Genomic DNA, 23597 nt, shown 5'->3' with positions numbered 1-23597 from the left:
TACAGAATAAACGTTTTAACACTGAACAATAAATGAATCACTGAAGAGTTAACTGTTCCTGCACAGCGCCAGCAATGGTGCTGGGAACTGCTCGCGCCTACTTCTGGCACGAGCCTCTCCTGCTGTTGGCCACATGTTGTAACAAGTTTGCTAATGACAACCAGAAACCACATTGCAGTTTTTTGATTAAACTATTTAAGAACATTAAAAATACTCATGATTTAAATTTTTTAAAAAGCCACACTGAAGTGATATTTCAGAAACAAAGGTCTACAAACTTTGGATCACAGAAAATTGGAGCAAGATGTGTCCTTGGATGTCATTTAGTTTGCTCACTTAGACAGGAGAGGAACTTGGGGCTCAGAGGTGTTAGGCGACTTTCTTACAGCCATGTGCAATTTCCTAGGTCAAGTAAATTTGTCAGTTTTATAAGAGCTCTTATCAAAGCTAGCGTACGATTTTAGCACAGCGCAAAGATGACAGAGTCAGAAGGCAGTGGTGGCTGACAAAGCAGCAAAGGGTTATGAGGGTGGCCTGCTTCTGTTTTGTTGATATGCTTTCATCCGTGTCACAGAGACAAACTAGTAAAGGAAAGCAGGGAGCTGGCCTTTGAAATTATAAATTCGATATATTATTTTAACTTTATTATTGTTACTCCAATAAATAAAACCAAGCTGTCACCTTGGATGGTGGCAGGCAAAACTGTTGCTAGGAGGAGAAGAAAGTATTTTCCAAATGTTGAGTATGTCCACAAGCTGGACTTTACCCTGTAAAGGACTGTGCCAAGCCTGGAGCCAACGTCAACCAAGAGCTTTCCTGACAGATCAGGGAGTACATGATGATAAATGAACTTCAATTCCATGAGACAGAAGGAATGAGAAATAAATCCTGGGGAATTAGAACAGAATGAGTATCATATGTTGCTTGGGTATTAATAATTCCATTCTGTATTTCTTCATCTCTCACCTGTATTTATAAAGGATAGTTCATGTTTTTATTTTCTTAATCAATGAAAGCCCTTCAGAGGTTACTTAGAAAAAGTTAATGTGATAATTTTTCACTCATTCCCTCTTAACTGTATTAGAGAAGAATAAATACAAAGTCTCCGACACGTAAAAGACCTCCCGGGAACAGCTACTCAGCTGCCTGTCCCTATCACTGTGCCCCTCACTTCCTCTTGTTCCTATGACCCATTGTTCGTTGGGACTACTTCCTAACTCCCATACCATCTGGCTTTCTCATCTTACCCCAGAGCCAACCACAGAACTGCCTCTTATTGCTGCATAGACTGTAGACTACCAAGTGAATGACCATCTCTGGAGTTGCGCAACGTGGCAGCCCTAACCAACCTAAAATGTGTTCTGGATTGCAGAAGAGGGGCAGTATTGAAGGAGGTTTAAATACTCCCATAAACTGTTTATTTCCTTTAGTTTAATTGCTACAATTTCTAGCCTCCTATGCCATCTTCTCAATCCATTATTTCTGTAATGAAATATCTGGGAGGGCCTAAGTCTGTTTCTGATACGGAAGTAACTCAAAGACTGACTATGTTATGATCTACATAACATAATGATCTGGAAGGAAAGAAATGTTGGTCATAACTAACAGACTGTGGCAAAGAAAATGGCAGCAGGCAGGCTAATCACTTGGAAGAGAATAAAGGGCATGGTGAGTCCTCAAAAGTAATAGGCAGGTGGGCTTTGACCACTGTAGCCCTTCTCTCTCCAGGATCTTCATCTTCACTACCCTCTTTGCCACATTAGTGCTTCTGTCCTGGGCTACAGTCATCATTCGTGGCTAGACAAGCCCCCTGTCATACAGGGAAGGGAAGTCCCACATGTGACAGCTTTTTCCTATTCACTACAGTTATCTGGGCTGGCATGGGTATTCGGTCACTATCTACAACCTGATTTTTATGGGAAAATGCATTCTAATCTTCACATTTTCATTGTTGAACATAAGATTATAAAATCTCATAGATTTTAATAAATCAGATCTAATAGTGTTATAGTTATAATTCACTTTTTAGTTTTCTATTGTTCTTGTCTCTAAGTTCTTCTCTATTCTGTGAATTTCAACTACCTCAAATAGAAACCATAAAAACTATCTAAAAATAGAATCTTAAAACAGCAAATCAGGGAAGTTTAATCCCCAGTTATAATATAGGTACAATATATTTCTATCAGAAACATGTTACCAATTTGGTAGTAGACTTTTGAGAGTGGTATTGAGCACAAGTTTCCTTATCTGGAGGATAGCCCACTCTAAGCAATAAATCTAAGGCAGCAGGGAGATTGAAATCGCGTGTCTAAAGTAACATCAAACCAATCACATCCAGTTTGGACAAAGGATATATTAACCGAATATAGTAGCAGCATGCAGTCAGTCTAGCTGCCGTTTGGGACACACGTGCTGCGTCTGAGGGGGCAGAGATGCAGGAGAATTTCCGTCACTAGTGTTGGTTTTCTGTGATGGACCAGAGATACTCTACTAGGGCAAGTCACAGCCTGAACAAAGTCTTTCTCAAGATTATCCATCATTCTTATCTGAGTCCACATTCATCCAACTATCTCTGATTCATATGAGTATCTGACTTCTCAAGCGGATATTTTCATCGGGAGAACATTCCGGACCCCTTGACTATATTTAACTAACACACTTCTCTTATAAATAAATCAGCATTAAGTCAGTTTCCCTGTACTCAGTGACTTGTGATTAGTTTCTTTACCTGAAAAGTCACCTCTGATTAAACAGTTTCTGTGAAAAGCAGAGCTACACCCCCAGGAGACACTAAGTGGCCTAACTTCCTTAGACAGTATTTCTATTTAGTCTCCCCAGCTGCAGTAATTGGTAATGGCTACGCTGTAGGCTGGCCTTTGGCTTTCAGAAAACATTGAATGACTTTGTTAATAATTTGCATACCCATGACATCCAAGAAGTACACACATAGTCATCAGCTTTGAATACTTGAGTGCCCACCTAAAGGTGCTGTCTGGTGTGAACCCCACACCATACAGTAGTTTCTGCTCATTTTTCCTCCCTCACATAATGAATCAATAAAGTCTTCATCATAAAGGAATGCATCAACGTGAACTGTGGGTTCTGGCCGCTGCTGTATCTGGTGGAGAGAAGAAACACATCAAAAGAAACAAAGTACAAAGAAGCCTCTTTTTATTGCTAAATAAGGCAAAACATCAGTGGTTCATATGCTAAAATTCTGCCAGCAACAAGACACAGAAAGGCTGGCAACTGTGCTCTTCTTACATTTTATTTCTGAGACTTTTTTTTGTTGCAGGGATGGAGGGGACCAAATTACTTTATTTGAAGGAATGGTACAAATGAAAAAAAATAAGTGGATAATTTGGTACAATTTTTAAAAAAGGTAAAGGTAACTCCAACAAATGTACTGCTTTGTCTCCCCGTGACTGCAGGAAGTCACCCAGTGGCTGTGGGATGCCAGCCTAAGGCTGAGCTCTCATCACTGTCTCCCGGGCTGTGCCTGCCAGAGTCACTCTGCCAAGGCAGATTAGGAGCCCCCAACTTGTGGGGTCAGCTGCTTCTTTAATGGATTGCACCCATTCATTCAGGTAATGAGTCTCAATGAAATCACATAAATGGGGGTCATTTTGTCAGCGGCCAACTTTTTATTTGACCTGTGATGATGCAAAACATGGCTATGACAAATATTTAAAATTTTAGTTGGAAGTACTTTGAGACTGTCTTGTCCATCTGAAGCAGTATATTTGACTAATAAACAAATTGATAGCCAGAAAGATTTCTCCCAAGAAACGACATTAGCTAATAAAAAGGGTATTGAGTCCTACATGTTAATGACTTACCCATCAAAATACTTAGTAATCTTTGCCTAGAGGCAAAGTTTTCAATTAATAAAAATCTTAGTAAAACTTCATGCTCACAAATAATGGCTCTTTCTTAATACTGTGGTACATTTTATATTGTATAGTAGTAAGTGGCTACAAAGAAAAAAATGTATGATTTCTTCTACCTTAACCATCATCCTATCTGCTTGGAAAACTACAAAATTATATCTACATCTGCACAAAATCTCTATCACAAGTATGCAAAATGTAAGAACATACACAAGGGTCAGAAGGAAATGAAGATAAAAACAGTTTGTCAGCATAGGGAACTGTGGGTCAACCATTAACATGCAATGAATATTTTTTCCTAATGATACTGACAAGACTTATTCATTAATAACACCCAAACTGTAATACAGACATTTCTCTCAGTTTTAACACTATTCACTATTTTCCTCCTTCGAGAATCCACTCTGAACGAGTGGATGCTTACTAAGATTTGCCAAGTGTTCACAATGTGCACGGCACTGTTAAAAAGGTACAGGATTTAGCTCCTCTGCTCAGGACCTACACGCTGAAAAACCATATGCCAAAAAACATATGGTTTTTTGTCTCTTGCTTTTTCAGGTCAGTGGGAGAAGAGATTATTATCAATAGCTTTGCTTTAAGAAACATTATTTATAGCATATGTAGCCCATAGGAGTTGGGATCTAAAGGGACTTCAATGAGGGGGTTGCATGGAGAAGAAAAATGAGAACTCTAGGAATAAAGGAATAGAAGAATAAGCAAAAATTGTACAATATAAAAGTAGGAGAAAGAAACAAAGAGGTAAACTTCACCATTGATAAAAGTGAGGGAAATGGACCAGGAAGACAAAACCAGGACAGTGATGTAGGCAGGACCAGATTACTGCTGGGCCTTGATTTTAGGGGGTGGGATAAAGTGCTTGAGTGCTTGGCAAACAGGATGCCCTCAAAAAAATATTTGTTGAATGAATAGCACTGGGGAGCCAGAGGGTTAGAGACTCAAAAGAATTGGGAACATGGTTGAAGCACTATCAGTCTGGAGAGGCTATGGGACTAAGGAAGAACTGGAGAATCCTCAAGCAGCACTAAGAGTATATTAATAATGCGTTTACTTTTTGGAGGGCTAGATGTTCTGAGGGAAGCATGCTTTCTAGAGGTAAGCAATTCTGAAGATCTGCTGCTATGTTTTTCCATAGTGTCATTATCATCCTGAGTGAACTCGTCAAAATCTCCTGGAACAAAAAAGGAAAGATATAGCTTTTATGGTTGTAGTCATAGCTAGACTAAGTGATTACAATGGGCATATTTTCTGTCACAAGCATCAATTCATAACAATAAATAAACCTTCTAGCCAATGAAATATTCAAATGATAACAAATGTTCCATTAAAACTATTGAGTTTTTCCTTTTTCCAAACTGCTTGAAAATATAAAACTTGATTATTTTAGCATGTTATAGAAAAACAAAGGCGTTTTAAAAATGTAGTAGTTTACTTTTGCAGTGCTATTCAAGAATAGCATTGCCATTAGTTTTTAGGGTCTTAAGCTCACTAGTAAGTAGTCAAATACTCCTTTTCTGACCATATCTTAGAAGTTTAGTAGGTATCACACAGGGATTACTAAGAAGATAACTTTAATCAGAGAATTCCTGCCTGCAGTAAAATGCACGGACGGCAGATAATAAGCACTAACAGCTGGCGCCAGCTGACAGAACTTCGCAACAATCATGCTGCTCTACTGCGTTCGAGCAGCAGATAAAATGACCATTAAAGTAGCATATTTCTGATGGCTGTGGCCTATTTTTAAATGATCTCGCAAAAGAGGGAGCGTGGGACTGTGTAAGCAATAAAGACGAGACAGTAAAGATCAACAATTGGTGACTCTAGATGAGGGTATAAAAGTGGATGGAGTTCATTGTTCTGTTGTTTCAATTCTTCGCTTAATTTTTTTAATTGTCTAAAAATGTAAGATTTCTAAGCAGCTCATGTATAATTTTAAATAGAATGTAACTTATCTGGAAGCAAAATACTCAAAGTTAGCTACTGTCTGGAATACCAAGTATAGATTGGAAAGGACTAATAATGAAAATATTTTCTTTTTCTCTTAAAAGACTTTCTTATATTGAATTCTTGCTGGAATAAAGGGACCCCAAAGGGTCTGTGTCTTTCTTACAGTTTTAAAATAGCTGTAGAAGGAAAACATGAAGATCCTGAAGGAAATGTCATCTGTTTCCACATCACCTGTCTCCCGAATCTTTGGTTATTTTTAAGTAAGCTCATGATCTCCTTCTTAAACGTAAAATAATTCTTGTGTCAGTTCAGAATGCTATTCTCATGTCACAAATAACAATTAAAATTTGAATGATATTTTACAGTTTACAAAGTTGTTTCACGTAGAAACTAGGTTATTTAACTTTATAGCATCCAGGTAAGGAAAGCAAAGCAAGGTTATACTCCCGGATTTATAGCTGAGGTAACTGAGTCTTCTAAAATTAAAAGAATTGTGAAAAGGTACAAAGCAGGCCAACAGCAGCACAAGGAAATAAATCTAGGTTTTCTGCCTCTAAATAAAGCTATTCTTTCACTATACCACTCTGTGTCCCCACATATAAAGGTTCTTTCTCTGCATAATTTCCCTTTGAGCAACAGTGGTTAATATGAAGATATATCTCTGAACTGATGTGGGAAGGAAGGTCTTTTAGCTCTTTTTTCTTTCCTCACCTGTCTAGTATAATTTAAGCTGGTGCTTCAAAGTATTTTTAGAAGGAGGCTGAATATAAATTCTAGAAAAACAAATATATTATTAGGTTCATTCCAAATTGTTTTGGGTGGAACTTAAATAGCATCTGTGATGTATTTAAAAAAAAAAAAAACAAACCCTGGCCTTTTCATTGTATTCTTAAAATCGAATTAAATTTTCTCAAGCTGCTAATTAATATCTGCTTAGCTTCCCTTCAATGACAAAACACTGGAAACCTCTATGACTCACATTTAATTCTAATAATATCACTCATACCAGTGATCTTTAGCAAGTTCTCTCAATTTGTAAAGAGTATAACTAAAGAAGCCAATAAAAATCTCATTATGTTAAACTAAGATATTTCAAAGCCCAACTCCTTTGGACTTAATTCTGTAACATAAACAACCATGTTAATAAAAGTTTTCATGTAGGTCTGCCTTATAAAATAAGAGTCTTAGACACTGGAAAGGGAACTCAGACTGTGACCTGTCGCTAAATGGCAGCATGCACCTATGCAGCTGACTTGACAGTCGCTCAGTGTTTGCTTGAACACATTCAGGGACAGTGTTTCTTCCCCGTGCCGAGCCAGAATCTGCCTCTCCACACCATTAGCTCGTTTTTCCAATTTCAGTCTGAGAGAAAACATCATCTTTAATGTTACACATTTATTAAATGAGCACTGACAGCATGCTAGATTTCGAGCTTTTCAAACACTGTAAAACACCCAGGATCCTATAGGGGGTACTATTATCATTTCTATTTTATTAAAAAAGAGTCTGAGGTCAGAGGTTCAGGTGCTTGCCTCAGGTCATGTTGGCAAGAAAATTGCAGAGTTGGGACTGAATGCAGGTCTAACTCTAAACTCGTTAATTACTACACCATACAGCCTCTCCAAAATGTCAAACAAGGCAGCTGGCTGGTAACAGGTCTCCTGTCACTACCTTAGTCTCCTCTTCTCCCTAGCTCTGACCATGGTTCTTAATATGATGTGACAGCCATATCCTTTGTCATCTGGTTGCTGTCTTCTGGACTTGTTCAACAGCCTATTTATTTATTTATGAAGATTTTATTTATTTATTTTTGAGAGACGGGAAGGAAGGGAGAAAGGGACAGAAACATCAATGTGAGAGAGAAATGTTGATCAGTTGCCTCTTGCACACCCCCAACAGGGGTCCTGCCCACAAACCAGGCGCGTGCCCTGACCAGAATGCAACTGGCAACCTTTCCATTTGCTAGACAACACCCAACGCACTGAGCCATACCAGTCAAGGCTCAAAAGCCCCTTTAAACATGGCCCTGGGACTGAACACAATATGGCAATCCAGTTCTCTAATCCATTGCTACCTTAGTTTATTACCCTCTATCACTTTGTAACATCTAGGACCGCTACTGCAGCTGTGTTATTCATAGATTTGGAAGTGGTGGTGGTGGTGGCAGCAGTGGGAGCCAAACGTCTTAAACGGTAATACACAAAGCTCAAGGGAGCTGGAAAAATGGAAGATGAGAATGGGTGCAAATTCTGAACCATCACCATGGACTTCTAGCTGTCTCCATAGTTAAATGTTTATTTGGGAGTCAATCCCCCAATTAATATGACCATCACCAGTCAAGATGATACCATAACTTGTATATTAAATTATTCAGTCATTTAAAGAGGCAGTTAAATGAAGACTGCATTTGTTTTACCTTAATACTAAAGATATCAAGTGAAAATGAGAATTAGCACTTCTTACCCTGGACAACAAACTCTGATTCAACCGCATTCAAGGGTAAAAAGAGGTTTCTTCAGTTACGGCAGGGATTTTTCAACATGGTCCCAGGTAAGAGGGTCCACGTATGGGTTTCATGTGGTCCATAAAGGGTCTAAAGTTGCATGCTTGGTTGTATACATAAATATGTGTACTTTTCTAGAAAGAAAGTTCTTAAAAGCTCTTTGACAATAGTAGCCAATATTTATTGAGCACTACATGTGAGGCACTGTAAAAATTTTTAGCTCAATACGGTTAAAATTAGTTTTATTATATATCTGTGGGCAGTTGGCAAATAACTTCCGGAAAGAATAACAAGACATTTTTACCCTAATAACAACTATAAAACATCAAAAATGTACGATATATTACCGAAGTGTGTGAAACTGGAATTCACTTATCATTAAGTAATTACTCTGATATTGAAAGTAAATTCCCTTAAAACATTATTTTTAAAGGCTGTTTAAATATTCCACCATGTATATATTTAACCATTTATTCCCACTACTACATATTTATCTGTAATTGTGAAAAATTGGGAAGACAGCAAATAGCAATTTGGCATACATTGTCTCTGTGTTTCATTATTTTTTTTACTATAAATTCTTAGAAGTATTATACTCAAACATTTTAAAGGCTTTTGCTACATATGAGGGGGAACCCCCCAAAATCAGAATTATCTTCTGGAGGGTGGACCCCTCATAGTACAGGCTTTCCCTGCTAGATGAGTGTTCTAGGAACCCGTCTGTATCACTGTACCAGCTGGCGTTGTGAGAGGCTGCACTGGGTTTCAGCGATTTTTGAAGACTTTTTCAACACGCTTGCTCATTTCACGACGGGTGATTTATAAGTGCACTTGCCCATACCATGTTGAATGTTCAGCAGTTTTTGACCAAAAAACAACATGATCCCCATGCCCCACCATGCCTATTCACCCAATCTTACCCCAAGTGACTTTTTTTTGTTTCTCTGGGTGAAAAAGGTCCTCCAAGGGAAATATTTTGCCAATGTGGAAGAAGTAAAACAAAAAAGAGCAGAAGCATTAAAAGGCATCAAAATTGATGAATTCAAAAACTGTTTTGAGTAGTGGAAAAAACATCTCGATAGGTGTATTGCATCAAATGGAGAGTACTTTTAGGGTGACTGGAGTTTAAACATGTAAGAATACATACACATTTTTTAATAAATATGTTTTTTGGGGGGTCTCCCCTCACATTGTCAAATTTCTTTCCTATAAGATTATACCAATTTACTTTAACAGAAAAGAAAGAATATACGTTTCATTAAGCCCTTATAGCATTGAATATTCCATAAAAACAAACTTTGTTGTTTTAATTTGCATTTCTTTAATTACTAGTGAGGCTGAACATCTTTTAACATGTATAATAGTTATTTCGGAATGTGTGGGAACAGTATGTTGGCTGGAAAAAGACTAAAGAAAGATGTTAATCAGTTGCCTAAGGACAGTAAAGTTTTTCTCAAATTATACATGTAGGTGGGAAGGGAGTGGAGAAGAAGAGCTTCTCTAAAGGGTAGTATTAATTCTTTAAAAATGTTCTACCTATATTTAATTAACTATTTGGAGAAAGAGAAGTAACCAAGGCTGGGTCTAGAAGTCAAACCCCACTTTTTATATCTAGTCAGGTATTAAGTCCCTCACTTGTTCTTTTGAATCCTACTTCCTCTTTTTTCCCCCTTCAACTACATCATAAGTCATCACCACACACTTAAAATACCATTACAAATTCATAACTAGCTCGTTAACATCAGTGTCCCCTCACTATACAATACCTTACACACCTATTTTAAACTAATCTTGCTTAAACTTCACTTTCATGTCACTCTCCCTCCTCACAATTTTTAGATGATTTTCTATTTTTCAATGTATCAAGTATCACTCCAGCCTTTAAGGTCCTCTATATCACCACAGTCTAACTATTCTATTTTCGGTGCTCATTACTCACTAACCTAATTTTTCCTCAAGACAGGCAAATCCCCTCAGTTGTTTTCCATATTCATTCATGTTCATACTGTTCTTTCAACTGCATGCTGTTGCTTTCTGCAATAAGGGCCAGTCCAAGTTACTTCATCTTCATGAAGCCTTCCCTCAACCTCTAGCCTTCACTTATCCATATCCTTACCTCAAATGACTTACAAAGCATAATTCAACTTTGGGGTACATATTACCTAGTATTCAAACATATCACATATTACTCTGAATACCCTATTCAAATTTTTCAAAATTTTTTTATGTGTCTTCTGGTTCCAGACGTGACGGCATCTTCCCTTACTTTCCCCCTGCTCCTCCCCTCTAAATACAACTAAACCCTGGAAATAATTCAACAGGCAATCATAAATGACTCTAAAAGCTAGAGAGAAGAATGTGAACTCTCTAGGGACCTTAGGACTTAAGGAAGATCATTGTGGTGAGTTCCCTGGGTTTCTTTTTACCTTCCATGTAGCCTGGGCAGAGAGGCCTGCACCCCAGAACTACCAACAGGCAAAGCCAAAAAGAGAACCAAGAAGCCTGCTTCCTCTTACCAAAGACCAGTAAAGAAGAACAAGAGACCTACTGAGGAGCCCTATGCCCCGTGCCACAACTCTGGGCAGCATCAGGGCAGCCTAGTGCCTCCAGGCCCTCCTCCCAGTGGCATAGAGAGACCTAGGCTTGGCAGCTCCCAGCCTTCTGCCCAGTGGCAGGGAGCAAACCAGGCCCTGTATTGCTTGTTTTCATACCCCTCACCAGTGGAAGGCAACTCAGCGACATGAGCGATTCAGGAAAGTGTCTTTCCCTATGCAGGTGACTCCAGCTTAGATTGAGCAGAAAGCCTGGCAATGCCAAAGAACAAAGCAGAACGGAATAGCACTGGAGGAGCACTGAAAAATAAATTGTTACTGGAGCTACAGCCCAAAAAACTAGGCCAGAACCAAGCGGCTGAATCTAAGCAGGGCAACTTGCCTTAGTACTAACATCAAAGAATGATAGGATAAAGAGTCTTAGCATAATACCCAAAATACCTAGGATACAATTGAAATCACTTATCAGACCAAGAACGGGAAAAAAAATCATAATTTCAATCTAGCAACCCAGATGCTAACATTTAAATGAATCAGAATTCAGATTATCAGACAAGGATTTTAAAGCAACCATCATAAACATGCTTCAATAAGCAATCATAAATTTTCTTGTACCAAGTGAAAAGATAGAAGATCTCAGCAAAGACACAGAAGTTACAAAAAAAGATTAAAGTGGAAATAACAATTGAAAAGCACAATAATCAAAATTTTTTTAAAACTTGCTGGATGGGCTTAGTAGTAGAGTAGAGATGAAAGAGGGCAGAACTAGTGAACTTTGAGGACAGATCACCAAAATTTACCTCATCTGAAAAAAGTGAGAAAATAAACATAAAAAAATATATAACTGAACAGAGCCACAGGGATCTGTGGGACAAGAACAAAAGACCTAACTTTAGTATAAGAGATCCAGAAATGGGAGAAAGAGTCTGGGGCAGAAAAATATTTGAATAAATATAACTAAAAGCTTCCCCAAATTTGGTGAAAGACATAAATCTAGATTTAAGAAGCCAAGAAAACTCCAAATAGGACAGAACCAAAGAAACCCACATAATGACATAACATAAACTTCTGAAAACAAAAGACAAAGAACAAATCTTAAAGCAACCAGAGAGAGATGATTCATTACCACAGAGGAATACAATTCACAACAGTGAATTTTTCATCTGAAACTATGGGAGCCAGAAGAAAGGTACAAAATTTTTCAAGTGCTAGAAAAAAAGGAATGCAAACTGTGAATTTTATATCTGATAAAATTATTACTCATGAATGAGGAAGAAATAAAGACGTCCTCAGATAAAGGAAACCCAAGAAAATTTGTTGCCAGCAGACCTACCCTTAAAGAATGGCTATAAGTTGCTCACCAACAGAAAGGAACTAGCAGAAGACCAGGAACTTCACAAAGAAAAGAATAACAAAATGGGTAAAAATAGAATAGACTATCTCCTTATTAGTTTCTTAAACTATATTTGATGGTTAAATCAAAATTTGTAAAACCACGCGCTAGACGGATAGCTCAGTTAGTTAGAACATGGCCCTGATTCTCCAATGTTGCGGGTTTGATCCCTGGTCAGGGCACATACAAGAATCAAGCAAGGAATGCATAAATAAGTGGAACAATAAATTGATGTTTCTTTCTCTCTTTCTGTCTCTATCTCTCTCTCTCAAATCAATAAGTAAATTTGAAAACTATGAAACCATGTAATAGAGTAGTCAATCTATGTGGAGGAAACACAAAACAATTATATTCAAAAGGGGGGGAAGGGATCTAAGTGGAAGATTTCAATACTTCACTCAAATGATAAAACACTGAGAGCAGATGGTGGTAAGTCACACATTATATTGTAATATTCAGAGCAACCACAACAAAAACTCAGAAACACTATAAATAAGAACAGAATTCAAAAACTATTGTAGTAACCCATAGGCAGGCAAGAGGAGATAAAAACATCTTGAGAAACAGAAGGAACAAACAAAAAAATGAATAAAATGCCACATAAGTTCTAGTATATTAGTAACTACTTTAAAGGTAAATGGTCTAAACATATCAATTAAAAGACAGAGATTAGCAAAGTAGATTTATTTATTTTTTAATATATGTCAATGGATATTTTTATTTTTTCCTTTTTAAAATTTAATCCTTACTATATTTTTTCCATGACCATTTAGTCCCCTTATACCTCCTTCACACCAAAACAGATTTAAAAAACACAACTCAACTATGTATGCTGTCAATAGTAACTCAATTCAAACAGAATGACATAGGAAGATTAAATATAAAAGAATGGAAAAAAAACATATATGGTACAAGCATTAGTTTAAAAAATAGGAATGGCTATATTAATATAACTTTAAAGTAAAGAAAATTATTAGGAACAAAGAGGAACATCATCTAATAAGAATCAGTCCATTAAGAAGACATTTACTGAACAACAAAGCTTCAAAACACATGAAACAAAAACTGACAGAGCTGAAAGGAGAAATGAACAAATCTACAACTATAGCTGGAGACTTCAGCACTGCACACTCAGCAACTCATAGAATTACTAGACGCTGGGACTTCCCGTCAAGACGGCAGCATAGGTAAACACAACTTGCCACCTCACACAACCACATCAAAATTACAACTAAAATATAGAACAACCATCACTCAGAACCGTGAGAAATCGAGTTGAATGGAAGTCTGACAACTATGGAATTAAAGAAACCACATCCATCCAGAGTGGTAGGAAGGGGGCAGACACAGAATGGGCTGGTCCCAAATCTACGTGTGGCAGTTAGAAATTTGGGAGGAATATCTCGGAAGTGAGGAGTCCCAGCCACATACCAGGTCCCATGGCTCAGGGTTCCAAGGCCAGGAAGATAAGTCCCCATAACTTCTGGCTGCAAAACCCAGCAGGGATTGGGTCAGTGGAAGAAACTTTTGGAGTCCCAAGTAGTTCCCCTTAAAGAACCCAGACATAGACTCGGACTCACTCCCTTTGAGCTCCAGCACCATGGTAGCAGCTGGAAAGGCACCAGTGGCATATGGGGAGGAACTGAAATGTCGGGCATCAAGATGGGACCTGGGGGACAGCTTTCTCTCAGACAGAAAGGTGGGCCGAGGCTGTCGTCCTTTGCTGAGCCCTCCCCCCCACATAGCCACAGAGCTGGCAGGTGGGTGCCATATCTGGGACCCCATCAACCTGGCTAACACCATTTGCCCTGCCTCCGAGATCCCCTGAGACTCCGTACCCCCCAACTTAGGGACCCACACAAGCTGCTTTTCCACTTGAATGGCTGCTCTTGGCTCATGCTTCACAACTTCCTAAATTCTATCAAACAATCAACAGCCGGCCTTAGCAAGCTACTAGCCCTCATATCCCTGCTAAGTGATCCAGACCCGGCACTGGCAGCAGTCAGCCTAGATTCACACCTTAGCTTTGCCTGGAAATCTCCAAGCCAAGCACAAGTAGCAGCCATCTCAGATTGCTTTATAGCCCAGGCAGAGTGGCCCCGGGTGGAACACAGGTGGTGTTTGACCTTGGCTGCACCACCCAGGAAACCACAGAGCCTGCACACCCATGGACAGCTACTTACCACATCAGCGCACCACCAACCTGCCCTTGCACAGCTGATCCTCCACGGAGGTTAGAGGTTGCTGGTGAGTGATAACAGCCAGACCTTGCAGCTGACTGGCCTGCTAAATCCCTCACATTGACCTGCCAACTGCAATCAAGGCTCAACTACGAGGAGAAGGTGTACTCAGCCCACATGAAGGGTGCACCTTGAGTACCCAGCTTGGGTGTGCCACTGGACCCTACAGGACACCTACTGCATTAGGCCATGATACCAAGACTCGGAGTCACAGCAGCTCTACCTAATACACAGAAACAAACATAGGGAGGCTGCCAAAATGAAGAGACAAAGAAACATGGCCCAAATGAAAGAACAGATCAAAACTCCAGAAAAAGAACTAAACAAAATGAAGATAAGCAATGTATCAGATGCAGAGTTCAAAACACTGGTAATAAGGATGCTCAAGGAACTTAGTGAGGACCTAAGAGCATAAAAAAGATCCAGTCTGAAACAAAGGACATTCTAACTGAAATAAAGAACAAATTTCAGGGAAACAGCAGCAGAATGAATGAAGCCAAGAATCAAATTGACTTGGAATACAAGGAAGTAAAAAACAACCAATGAGAACAACAAGAAGAAAAAAGAACCCCCCAAAATGAGAACAGTGTAAGCAGCCTCTGGGGCAACTTCAAACGTTCCAACATTGCCTCATAGGGTGCCAGAAGGAGAAGGGAAAGAGCAACAAATTGTAAAACTATATGAAAAAATACTGAAAGAAGCTTCCTTAATTTGGTGAAGGAAACAGACATGCAAATCCAGGAAGCACAGAGTCCCAAACAAGATGGATGCAAAGAGGCCCACTCCAAGACACATCATAATTAAAATGCCAAAGGTTAAAGATAAAGAGAGCATCTTAAAAGCAGTAAGAGAAAAGCAGTTAGCTACCTACAAGGGAACTCCCATAAGACTGTCAGCCAATTTCTCAACAAAAACTTTGCAGGCCAGAAGGAACTGGCATGGAACATTCAAAATAATGAAAAGCAAAGACCTACAACCAAGATTACTCTATGCAGCAAAGCTATAATTTAGAATCAAAGGAGAGATAAAGCCCTTCCTAGGCAAGAAAAAACTCAAAGGAGTTCATCACCACCAAACCAGTATTATAAGAAATGTTAAAGGGACTTCTTTGAGGAGAAGAAAAAAAGATTAAAAATATGAATAATGAAATAAAAATAACTACATATGTATCAAAAATTACTTTAAATGTAAATGCATTAAATACTCCAATCAAAAGACATTGTGGCTGAATGGATAACAAAGCAAGATCCTTATATATTCTGTCTACAAGAGACTTCAGATTGAAAGAGACCGAAAGTAAAGGATGGAAATGATATTTCATGAAAATGGAAACAAACAAAAAGCTGTGGTAACAATACTTATACCAGACAAAATAGATTTTAAAACAAAGGCTATAACAAGAGGCAAAGAAGGACCCAGCAACTCCACTCCTCAGTATTTATCCAAAGAAACCCAAAACACGAAATTGAAAAGATATATGTATACATCTGTATTGTATGTTCATTGCAGCATTATTTACAATAGCCAACATATGGAAGCAACCTAAGTGCCCATCAATAGATGAATGAATAAAGAAGATGTGGTACACATATAAAATGGACTATGACTCAGCTATGAAAAAGAATATCATGCTATCTGCAACAACATGGATGGACCTGGAGGGTATTTCGTTGAGTGAAATAAGCCAGAGAAAGACAAATGCCATATGATTTAATTTATTTATACATGGGATCTAAAAAACAAAATAAATGAACAAGCAGGACAGAAACAGGCTCATAAATACGGAGAACATTTTGATAGTTGCCAGATGGGAGGGGGGTAGGTGAAATGGTGAAGGGATTAATATGAACAAATTGGTATTTGCAGAATAGTCATGGGGATGAAAAGTACAGCATAGGGAATATAGTCAATAATACTGTAATAACAAGCCCTGGTTGGTGTGGCTCAGTGGATTGAGCACCAGCCTGCGAACCAAAGGGTCGTTGGTTCGATTCCCAGTCAGGGCACGTGCATGGGTTGCAGGCCAGGTCCCCAGGAGGGGATGTGCAAGAGGCAACCGCACATTGATGTTTTCTCACTCTTTCTCCCTCCCTTCCCCTCTGTCTAAAAATAAAGAAAGAAAATCTTTAAAAATAATAATAATATTGTAATAACAATGTATGGTGTCAGATAGGTGGGTACTAGATTTAACGGGGTGATCACTTTGTAAGTTATATAAATGTCTAATCACTGGGTTATATACCTGAAACTAATATAACATTGTACATGAACTGTAATTGAAAACTAAAAAATTATTTAAAATTATTCATGTTAATAAACATTCTTCAGAAACTCAGCTACTGTTCTAAATTTCTTAAACTGCTTGAACTTCTCTGACTATAGGGTCTGCAGGAGAAAGGCAGGGAAAGTGTGGCCCTGACCAGTGTAGCTTAGTTGGTTGGGCCTCATTCCCCAAAAACGAAAGGTCACAGGTTCAATTCCCATCAGGGCACATGCCTTGGTTGTAGGTTCAGCCTAGTGAGGGGCCACATACAAGAGGCAACTGATTGATATTTCTCACATGGATGTTTCTCTCTCAAGTTAATGTTTCTCTCCCTCTCTTTCTCCCTCCCTTCCCCTCTCTCTAAAAATAAATTAAAAAAATCTTTTTTAAAAAGAGAAAATGTATTCTTTAGCCAATTCAATTGGGTCTTCTTGTTTACAAAATTATCTTCCAAACATGCTTTGAAATTTTCCTGATTTTGAAAAATGGAGTGTCATTTGATGCCTCTAAAACTGGAGATTTAGATTACAAACAGCTCTAAAGAACTGAAACTTTGATGGCTAGGATTTTTTCAATGTAGGTGGCATTTTTGTAGGCAATCAGGGCTTTTGAAATGAAAGTTCTTGTGTTTAGGAATGTAGAACTGGCAATAAAGGGTTTAAATGAAGATTCAGCATGTTTGGGAAATTCCTATCTTGAATCTAGTACTGTGTATAAATATGAAGCTAAGTCTCTGGTTTTCTTGCCTGTCCAGGCTAAAATCTTACTATCAGATGTCCAAGTTAATTTTCATTTCACATCTTATCTAAAGGATCCCCCAAAATGTATAATACATAATACATTTGGGTAATCATAATAATACCCAAACCTACTGATTGACTCTAACATCACATTAAGAATTCCACGGAGAAGTCAGGGTTGGAAGTCTAAAACTGGGAATCATTAGCAAGCAGGTATATTTCAAGTCATGATTCTGGAGAGAAAATAGACATGGGAATCAACACTTTTTTAAAAAATATTTTGTTTATTTATTCTTAGATAGAGGGGAAAGGAGGGAGAAGGAGGGAGAGAAACATCAATGTGTGGTTGCCTCTTGCATGCCCCCCACTGGGGACCTGGCCTGCAACCCAGGCATGTGCCCTGACTGGGAATTGAACCAGTGACCCTTTGGGTCACAGGCCAACACTTAATCCACTGAGCTACACCAGCCAGGGTGGAATCAACACTTAAAGGTTTAGAGGTGTAGTATGGTTTGACATATTTTTCTACTGTATATCCTATTTTCTTGTGCCTTCACCAGGCTTCACTTTGCCTTAGATCTATCCTATTGTTCAAGAACTAAACCTAATTATCACATTTCCTGGACTCTTTAACTTGTACTTTTTAACATTACTGTTACTAATTTTGTTAACAGCTTAGAATCAAAGTCTTGTCCCTTTTTCTCCCCCCACCCCATAAAAATTTTTATTGTCTATATTACAATTGAGAAAATATTCACTAACTACAGGTGATTTTGCCTGCAGGGTGAAAGTTTCTAGTTCTATAGATTAAAACTTCTCTTGAAAAGTGCTTTTTCAGGTAGTTCCCTACTGGTTGTCACAAGTTTGTGGGAGTAATGCGAAGAGGGAGGGCTAGTTTCCCAGCCCCGCCCCCGCCCCCGCCCCGCTCCCTTCATTAGAAGGTTAGGCATAAGGAGCCTCTAGCGGCTTGTCTGAAGTCTGCAGCTCAATCACAACTCAGAGCGTGCACTTAATATTCCGAACTAGACTGTGAATCTGCCTAAGGATGAGATGTGCCCCCTTCAACCTGCCCGGTAGCAGAGTAGAGAACTCATGGAAGATTTGTAACCTCACCCTAAGCCTCCACAGTGCCCACATCTTTTTGCCCAACCGCCTGCCTCTGCTCTGGTGGCTTACGGGTAGTTCGCATCCACTCGAGCAGCGCTGGGAGATCTGCTGGAGTCACGGTACGAAGCAGCTGCAGTATTGCCTGGTGTGCGGAGCGGAATTCCACGTTGCAGCACAAAACAGTCCAGGGGAGATACGCATTGCGCACGCGCAAGCAGAGACCCGTAGCGACACCTGACTCGACCCAGAGTGGAACCCGCCTTCCTTGGCTGCGAACGCCCTAAGCCCCGCCCCTTCGTGGAGTTCTCTCGTGCGCACGGGGAATCCCTACACTTGAACACACCCTAGCTCCCATCACTTCCCTCAGTTGGCAGCGCTCAGTTTAGTCACTTTTTCTTAAGTCGGCTTCTCGAGGCCGTAGTCCTTGTCTGAGGTCGTGTTATCTTAACAACTTCGCGGCCGCAGTCGTTAAACAATAGAAAATGAATGTCAAAAGCCACCAAGAGCGAAGAAGCATCTCTTAAGAAAGGTCGCTGTGGGTGCCCCGGAAGCGGAAGTGCATCCTCTTCTAGAAAGGCTGAACTACGCGGAGTGGTGACGTTTCCTCATTGGGCGGAAGGTTCGGTGGCAGTCGTCGGTCTTCCAGCTGGTGGGAGTTGGCGTTGCTGTGCTGGGCTCTGGGACCCTCGCTTTTATAGTTTGGACAGTCGGTCTGTGGCGTCGCATCTGTCTGTCTGATCCCCGCTTTCCTCTGATTCCTCCCGCGGCGTGGGGCCTCGCAAAGGAATCCCTGGCCCCTTTGGGCCACGGCCGTAGCTGTGCCTTTTGCGGTAAGTTGTACTTTTTCCCGCCCCAGACTACGGACTGGCAGCTGGCGACAGCGCCAGCCCTGCTTAGGGAGCTAGGGACTCCGGAACGAGTCGACTTTCCTGGCTACCTGCTGTCGTCACCGACACTGAGGTGCTCTGGCCCTTTTCCATCTCATGTCCCCCCTTAAGTTTTATTAAAGATGCGCTGTGACCCTTTTGAATCGACTTCAGATTTCCGAGCCAAATTACGTGTGTAGGCAATTGCAGGCCTGACTCTTTGATTTGCTCCCCTGATGAAGAACTTAGATATGACTGCTTCCCGGAAAACCTTTTGACGTGTACCAGATTTTATATTTTCGTGTTCGTTGTTCTTAACACATTGTCCTGTATATAATAGGCGTTCAGTCAGTGAATGAGGAATATCAGTTCAATGTCAGTGATGACTTAAGATGTACTGATGGCTCTCTAGCATTTGACACTACTATCCATTTATTTCTTGAAACTCTTTCCCCTTCTGGCTTTCTTGATGCTCTTCTCACCTAGTTTTTTCATACGCTTAATTCAACAAAATGATTCCCCTTTCTTAGCTGTAGGGATACAGAAATGAATGACACAATCCTATCACTAAAGAGCTAACAGTACGGTGAAAGAGAAGCACGTAAATATGCAGTATATCTAGATGAGTAATGAGAAAATCTAGTAAAGACAGAGAACCGTGAGAACTGTGGGAGTACAGATGAGAGTTACAGGTGATTTGTGACCCTGACTGAGCAAAGTTACAATTGCAGTCTAGACCCCGTTTCTCTATCTACCAAGTATATTTATTAAGAGGACGAAAGATAAGAGGATGCTGAGAGTGGAAGAGGTTGTACTTAAGTGGGGTCAGGGTATATTTGGAAGGTCTCTGTACTCTGCTCAATTTTACTGAGAACCTAAAAGTGCTCTAAAAGTAAAGCTTATTAATTAAATTTTTTAAAAAATGAGTGTTGAAAGATTTGAGGTAACACGTTTGAGGTAATGGTTACACTATAGCAGCAGTGGTCCCAAAGGGGAGGAGAAATATTTCCCTGTCCCTTGATATGGACAATTAGTATTTTCTAACCTAATATAGTGCTATGCAAAAGCATCTTCAAGCCCTCCTTCAAACAGGTTACTCTTCTAACTCCAGCTCTCTGGCAGTTCTGGACCTGCCACTAAAATACAGTAAGAAAATAATAAATGGTAGCTTTTTAAAATTGATTTCCTTTAGTATGCCTTTGGAGAGGGAAGAGGAATTACTAAAAGCTTCTGTCCTTGTGATTATTCTCAGTCTTAGTTGATTCTCTCCTTGCAGTTGGCTCTTTGCCATTGCTATAACCCAAATGGTCTTCCACAACTTCTGGAGAGTTCTTATCTACATCCATGGTTTCCATGGCATTATCCTTGTATGGCAACCATTTCCAGATCTTTTTCCCTTCTGTCTCTGAGTGATACAGTTCTTTAATTCTGCAAATACTTTAGGTCCAAAACCAAATTCCTTACCTCCACCTTCCTTTTATTTTCTTTTTTCATTATTAGCGATATCTTAGATACAAAAGTATATAAAAGCAGTGGTTCCTAGTGTATTTTTGAGTTTTGACCCCCTGTTTCTAAGTGAATTTTGTATGATATTTGTTATTTGATGTTCAATTAAAAAAAGATAATAAAATGAACACCTGTGTATTGAATTTCCAACTTAAGCAGTAGAACATTACAATTAATATTTAAACTCCTTGAACCTTTTCTCTAGTAACGTTAAAAACAGCTGCTGCTTTTTATGCCTTCCATTCATTGGTTAATGGCATTACTAGCCATCTGGTTTTTCAAACTGGAGACCTTAGAAACTTTTTTGCCTTCTGTTTTTCCTTCATTCTCCACAACCATTCGGTCATTAGGTCCTATAGATTCTGCTTTATGGACTGGCTCTTAACTCTATCTAGCCTCTTTCCATGTTGCCTTCTGCTTCCCTAGTTCAAGTTCACATCTCTCCATCTCTCCGCAGACTTTTGGAGTATTATTAGTGTATATAGTCTCCTTGCTCTCAAGTTTTTTTCTAATATATTTGCTACATTGTCTCTAATTTTTCAATTATAGACCAGATTTTTCACTCATTTCCTTTGAGGAGTATTCCTTCATGTGGTAATCATTAACCCTGGCTGCACATCAGTATAGCCAGTGATTTTTCAAAATATAGATGCCTTGTTTTGCTCTTTTAATAAAAAATTTTGATGAAGCCACGTCCCTGAAACCTTCTGATGTTATTATCCTTGGAGATTCTGATTGGGTATTTAATTTTTAGCTGGTAAGTTTTTCCTAAATGTCATTGAAATAACCTATTGCTTGAGCATATGCCTCTTATTCCTCCTCTTCCATGTGTTCTCTTCAACTGCAAAGCATACTATTTCTAAGGAATTCTTTTGACTTTGTTTTAATTTTTTTTCTTGCTCATAGTTTACATAAAGATTGTTTTAATGATTGTCCCGACAGCCTAAATATCTTAAAGAAATTATTTTCAGTGTTTTTGAGTTATTACCCCTTGTTGCTAATTAAATTTTTTATACCTTTTCTGCTATTAAACTATGAAGTGTTGCATTGATTTTACTTTTAATATTAAAATGAGTTTTAAAATTCAAAAATGATTATTTTAATGAAGAAAGAATTTTCTGAGACTTGATGTAATTGAGTATAACCTTTGGTGCAAAATTAAGACAGCACATTCATTGGTGGTATGATGCATAATTTATCTTTTGAAGTTAACAGAGGAGTCTTATTTTTGTTAACTTGATGTAATTTGTTGATTTGGAATTGGAAGTTTTCTCATGCTGGGACAATTCCTGGAGCACATAGGAGGTGTTTAATGAATGAATAACTAAATGAATACATGTGGCAACTCCATCTGTACCCCTAATATAATATTACTCTAGTTCTCACGAGGACCACTTTGAAAAGTAATTAGCTTTTCTATTGATTTAAAGAATACCTAACCCTGGCTGGATGGTTTAGTTGGTTGGAGTGTCATCCCATACACCAAAAAGTTGCTGATTGGATCCCCAGTCAGGGCACATACCTAGGTAGTGGGTTCAATCTCCCATCAGAGTGTGTATGAGAGGCAACCAATCAATGTTTCTCTCAATTAGTCTCTGTCTGTCTCTCTCCCATTCACCCTCTTGGCTCTCTCTCTAGAATATATATATACTGAAGTGAGAATACAAAAAAATACCTAGTCATTGCCAAAAATTTGGAAATTACAAAAAGAAATAATAAAATAAAGATTACTAGTATTTACCATCTAGAGATAACAGATACTATTTTCTAAGTTTTACTGAAATAAAATTCATATACCATACAATGCACCCAGTGTGTACAGTTCAGTGGTTTTAGTTTATTTACAGTTGTGCAACCATCACCACAATCAATTTCAGGACATCTTTATCCCTCCATGAAGAAACTCAGTCACCATTAAGTCACTCCTCATTTTCCCCAAACTTCCAAGCCCTAAGCAACTATTAATCCACTTTCTCTATAGATTTGCCTATTCTAGACATTTCATATAAGTAGAATCATATAATATGTGGTCTTTTGTCACTGGTTTTTTCATTTAGCATAATGTTTTCAAGATTCATCCATATTGTAGCATTACTTTATTTTTTATTATGAAATAAAACTCTATGGGTAATACCACATCTTATTTATCCACTCATCAGTTGAGGGATATTTGGGTTGTTTCCACTTTTTGGCTAGTATGAATAATGCCACTAATTACCATTCATGGACACATTTTTGTGTGAATGTGTGTCTTTCTTTCTCTTGAGTACACCTAGGAGTAGAATTACTGGGTCATATAGTAACTCTGTGTTTAATATTTTGAGGAATTGTCAAATTGTTTTTCAAAAGACTGCACCATTTTGCATTCCTACCAGCATTGTATGAGGTTCTGATTTCTCCACATTCTCACCAACACTTGTTATTACCTGTCTTTTTTATTTTTTTGATATATTTATTGATTATGCTATTTGCTAACTGTATATGCTATTATACAGTTGTCCCATTTCCACCCCCTCATTCAACTCCATCCTGCCCACCCCCTCCCTCCCACATTCCCCCCCTATAGTTCATG

The 23597-nt window shown here is 38.8% G+C and overlaps 2 protein-coding genes across 4 annotated transcripts in view; one reads left to right on the top strand and one right to left on the bottom strand.

Annotated features, from left to right (window-relative positions):
* Positions 1 to 19633, bottom strand: part of LOC112296572 (uncharacterized) — a 33372-nt gene extending 13739 nt beyond the window's left edge. The window contains 7 exon segments of the mRNA XM_045188330.3: positions 767 to 888; positions 2980 to 3118; positions 4960 to 5038; positions 5040 to 5079; positions 18723 to 18933; positions 19240 to 19475; positions 19591 to 19633. Of these exon segments, the coding sequence (XP_045044265.2) occupies positions 767 to 888; positions 2980 to 3118; positions 4960 to 5038; positions 5040 to 5079; positions 18723 to 18933; positions 19240 to 19475; positions 19591 to 19633 (870 nt within the window).
* The window catches only part of LOC112296524 (signal recognition particle subunit SRP54), a 77635-nt gene continuing 73070 nt past the window's right edge, over positions 19033 to 23597 (top strand). The window contains exon 1 of one of the 3 annotated variants that reach the window (XM_053928230.2): positions 19033 to 19483. The gene's annotated coding sequence lies outside the window, so the exon portion shown is untranslated. The remainder of the gene's footprint in view (positions 19484 to 23597) is intronic. The other 2 variants (XM_045188094.3, XM_024551321.3) reach the window with 2 other exon arrangements.

Source organism: Desmodus rotundus, chromosome 7 (assembly GCF_022682495.2).
Source record: "Desmodus rotundus isolate HL8 chromosome 7, HLdesRot8A.1, whole genome shotgun sequence".
Lineage (NCBI taxonomy): Eukaryota > Metazoa > Chordata > Mammalia > Chiroptera > Phyllostomidae > Desmodus > Desmodus rotundus.
Note: the sequence above shows the minus strand (reverse complement) of the source record. Positions and strands in the feature narration are given on the sequence as shown.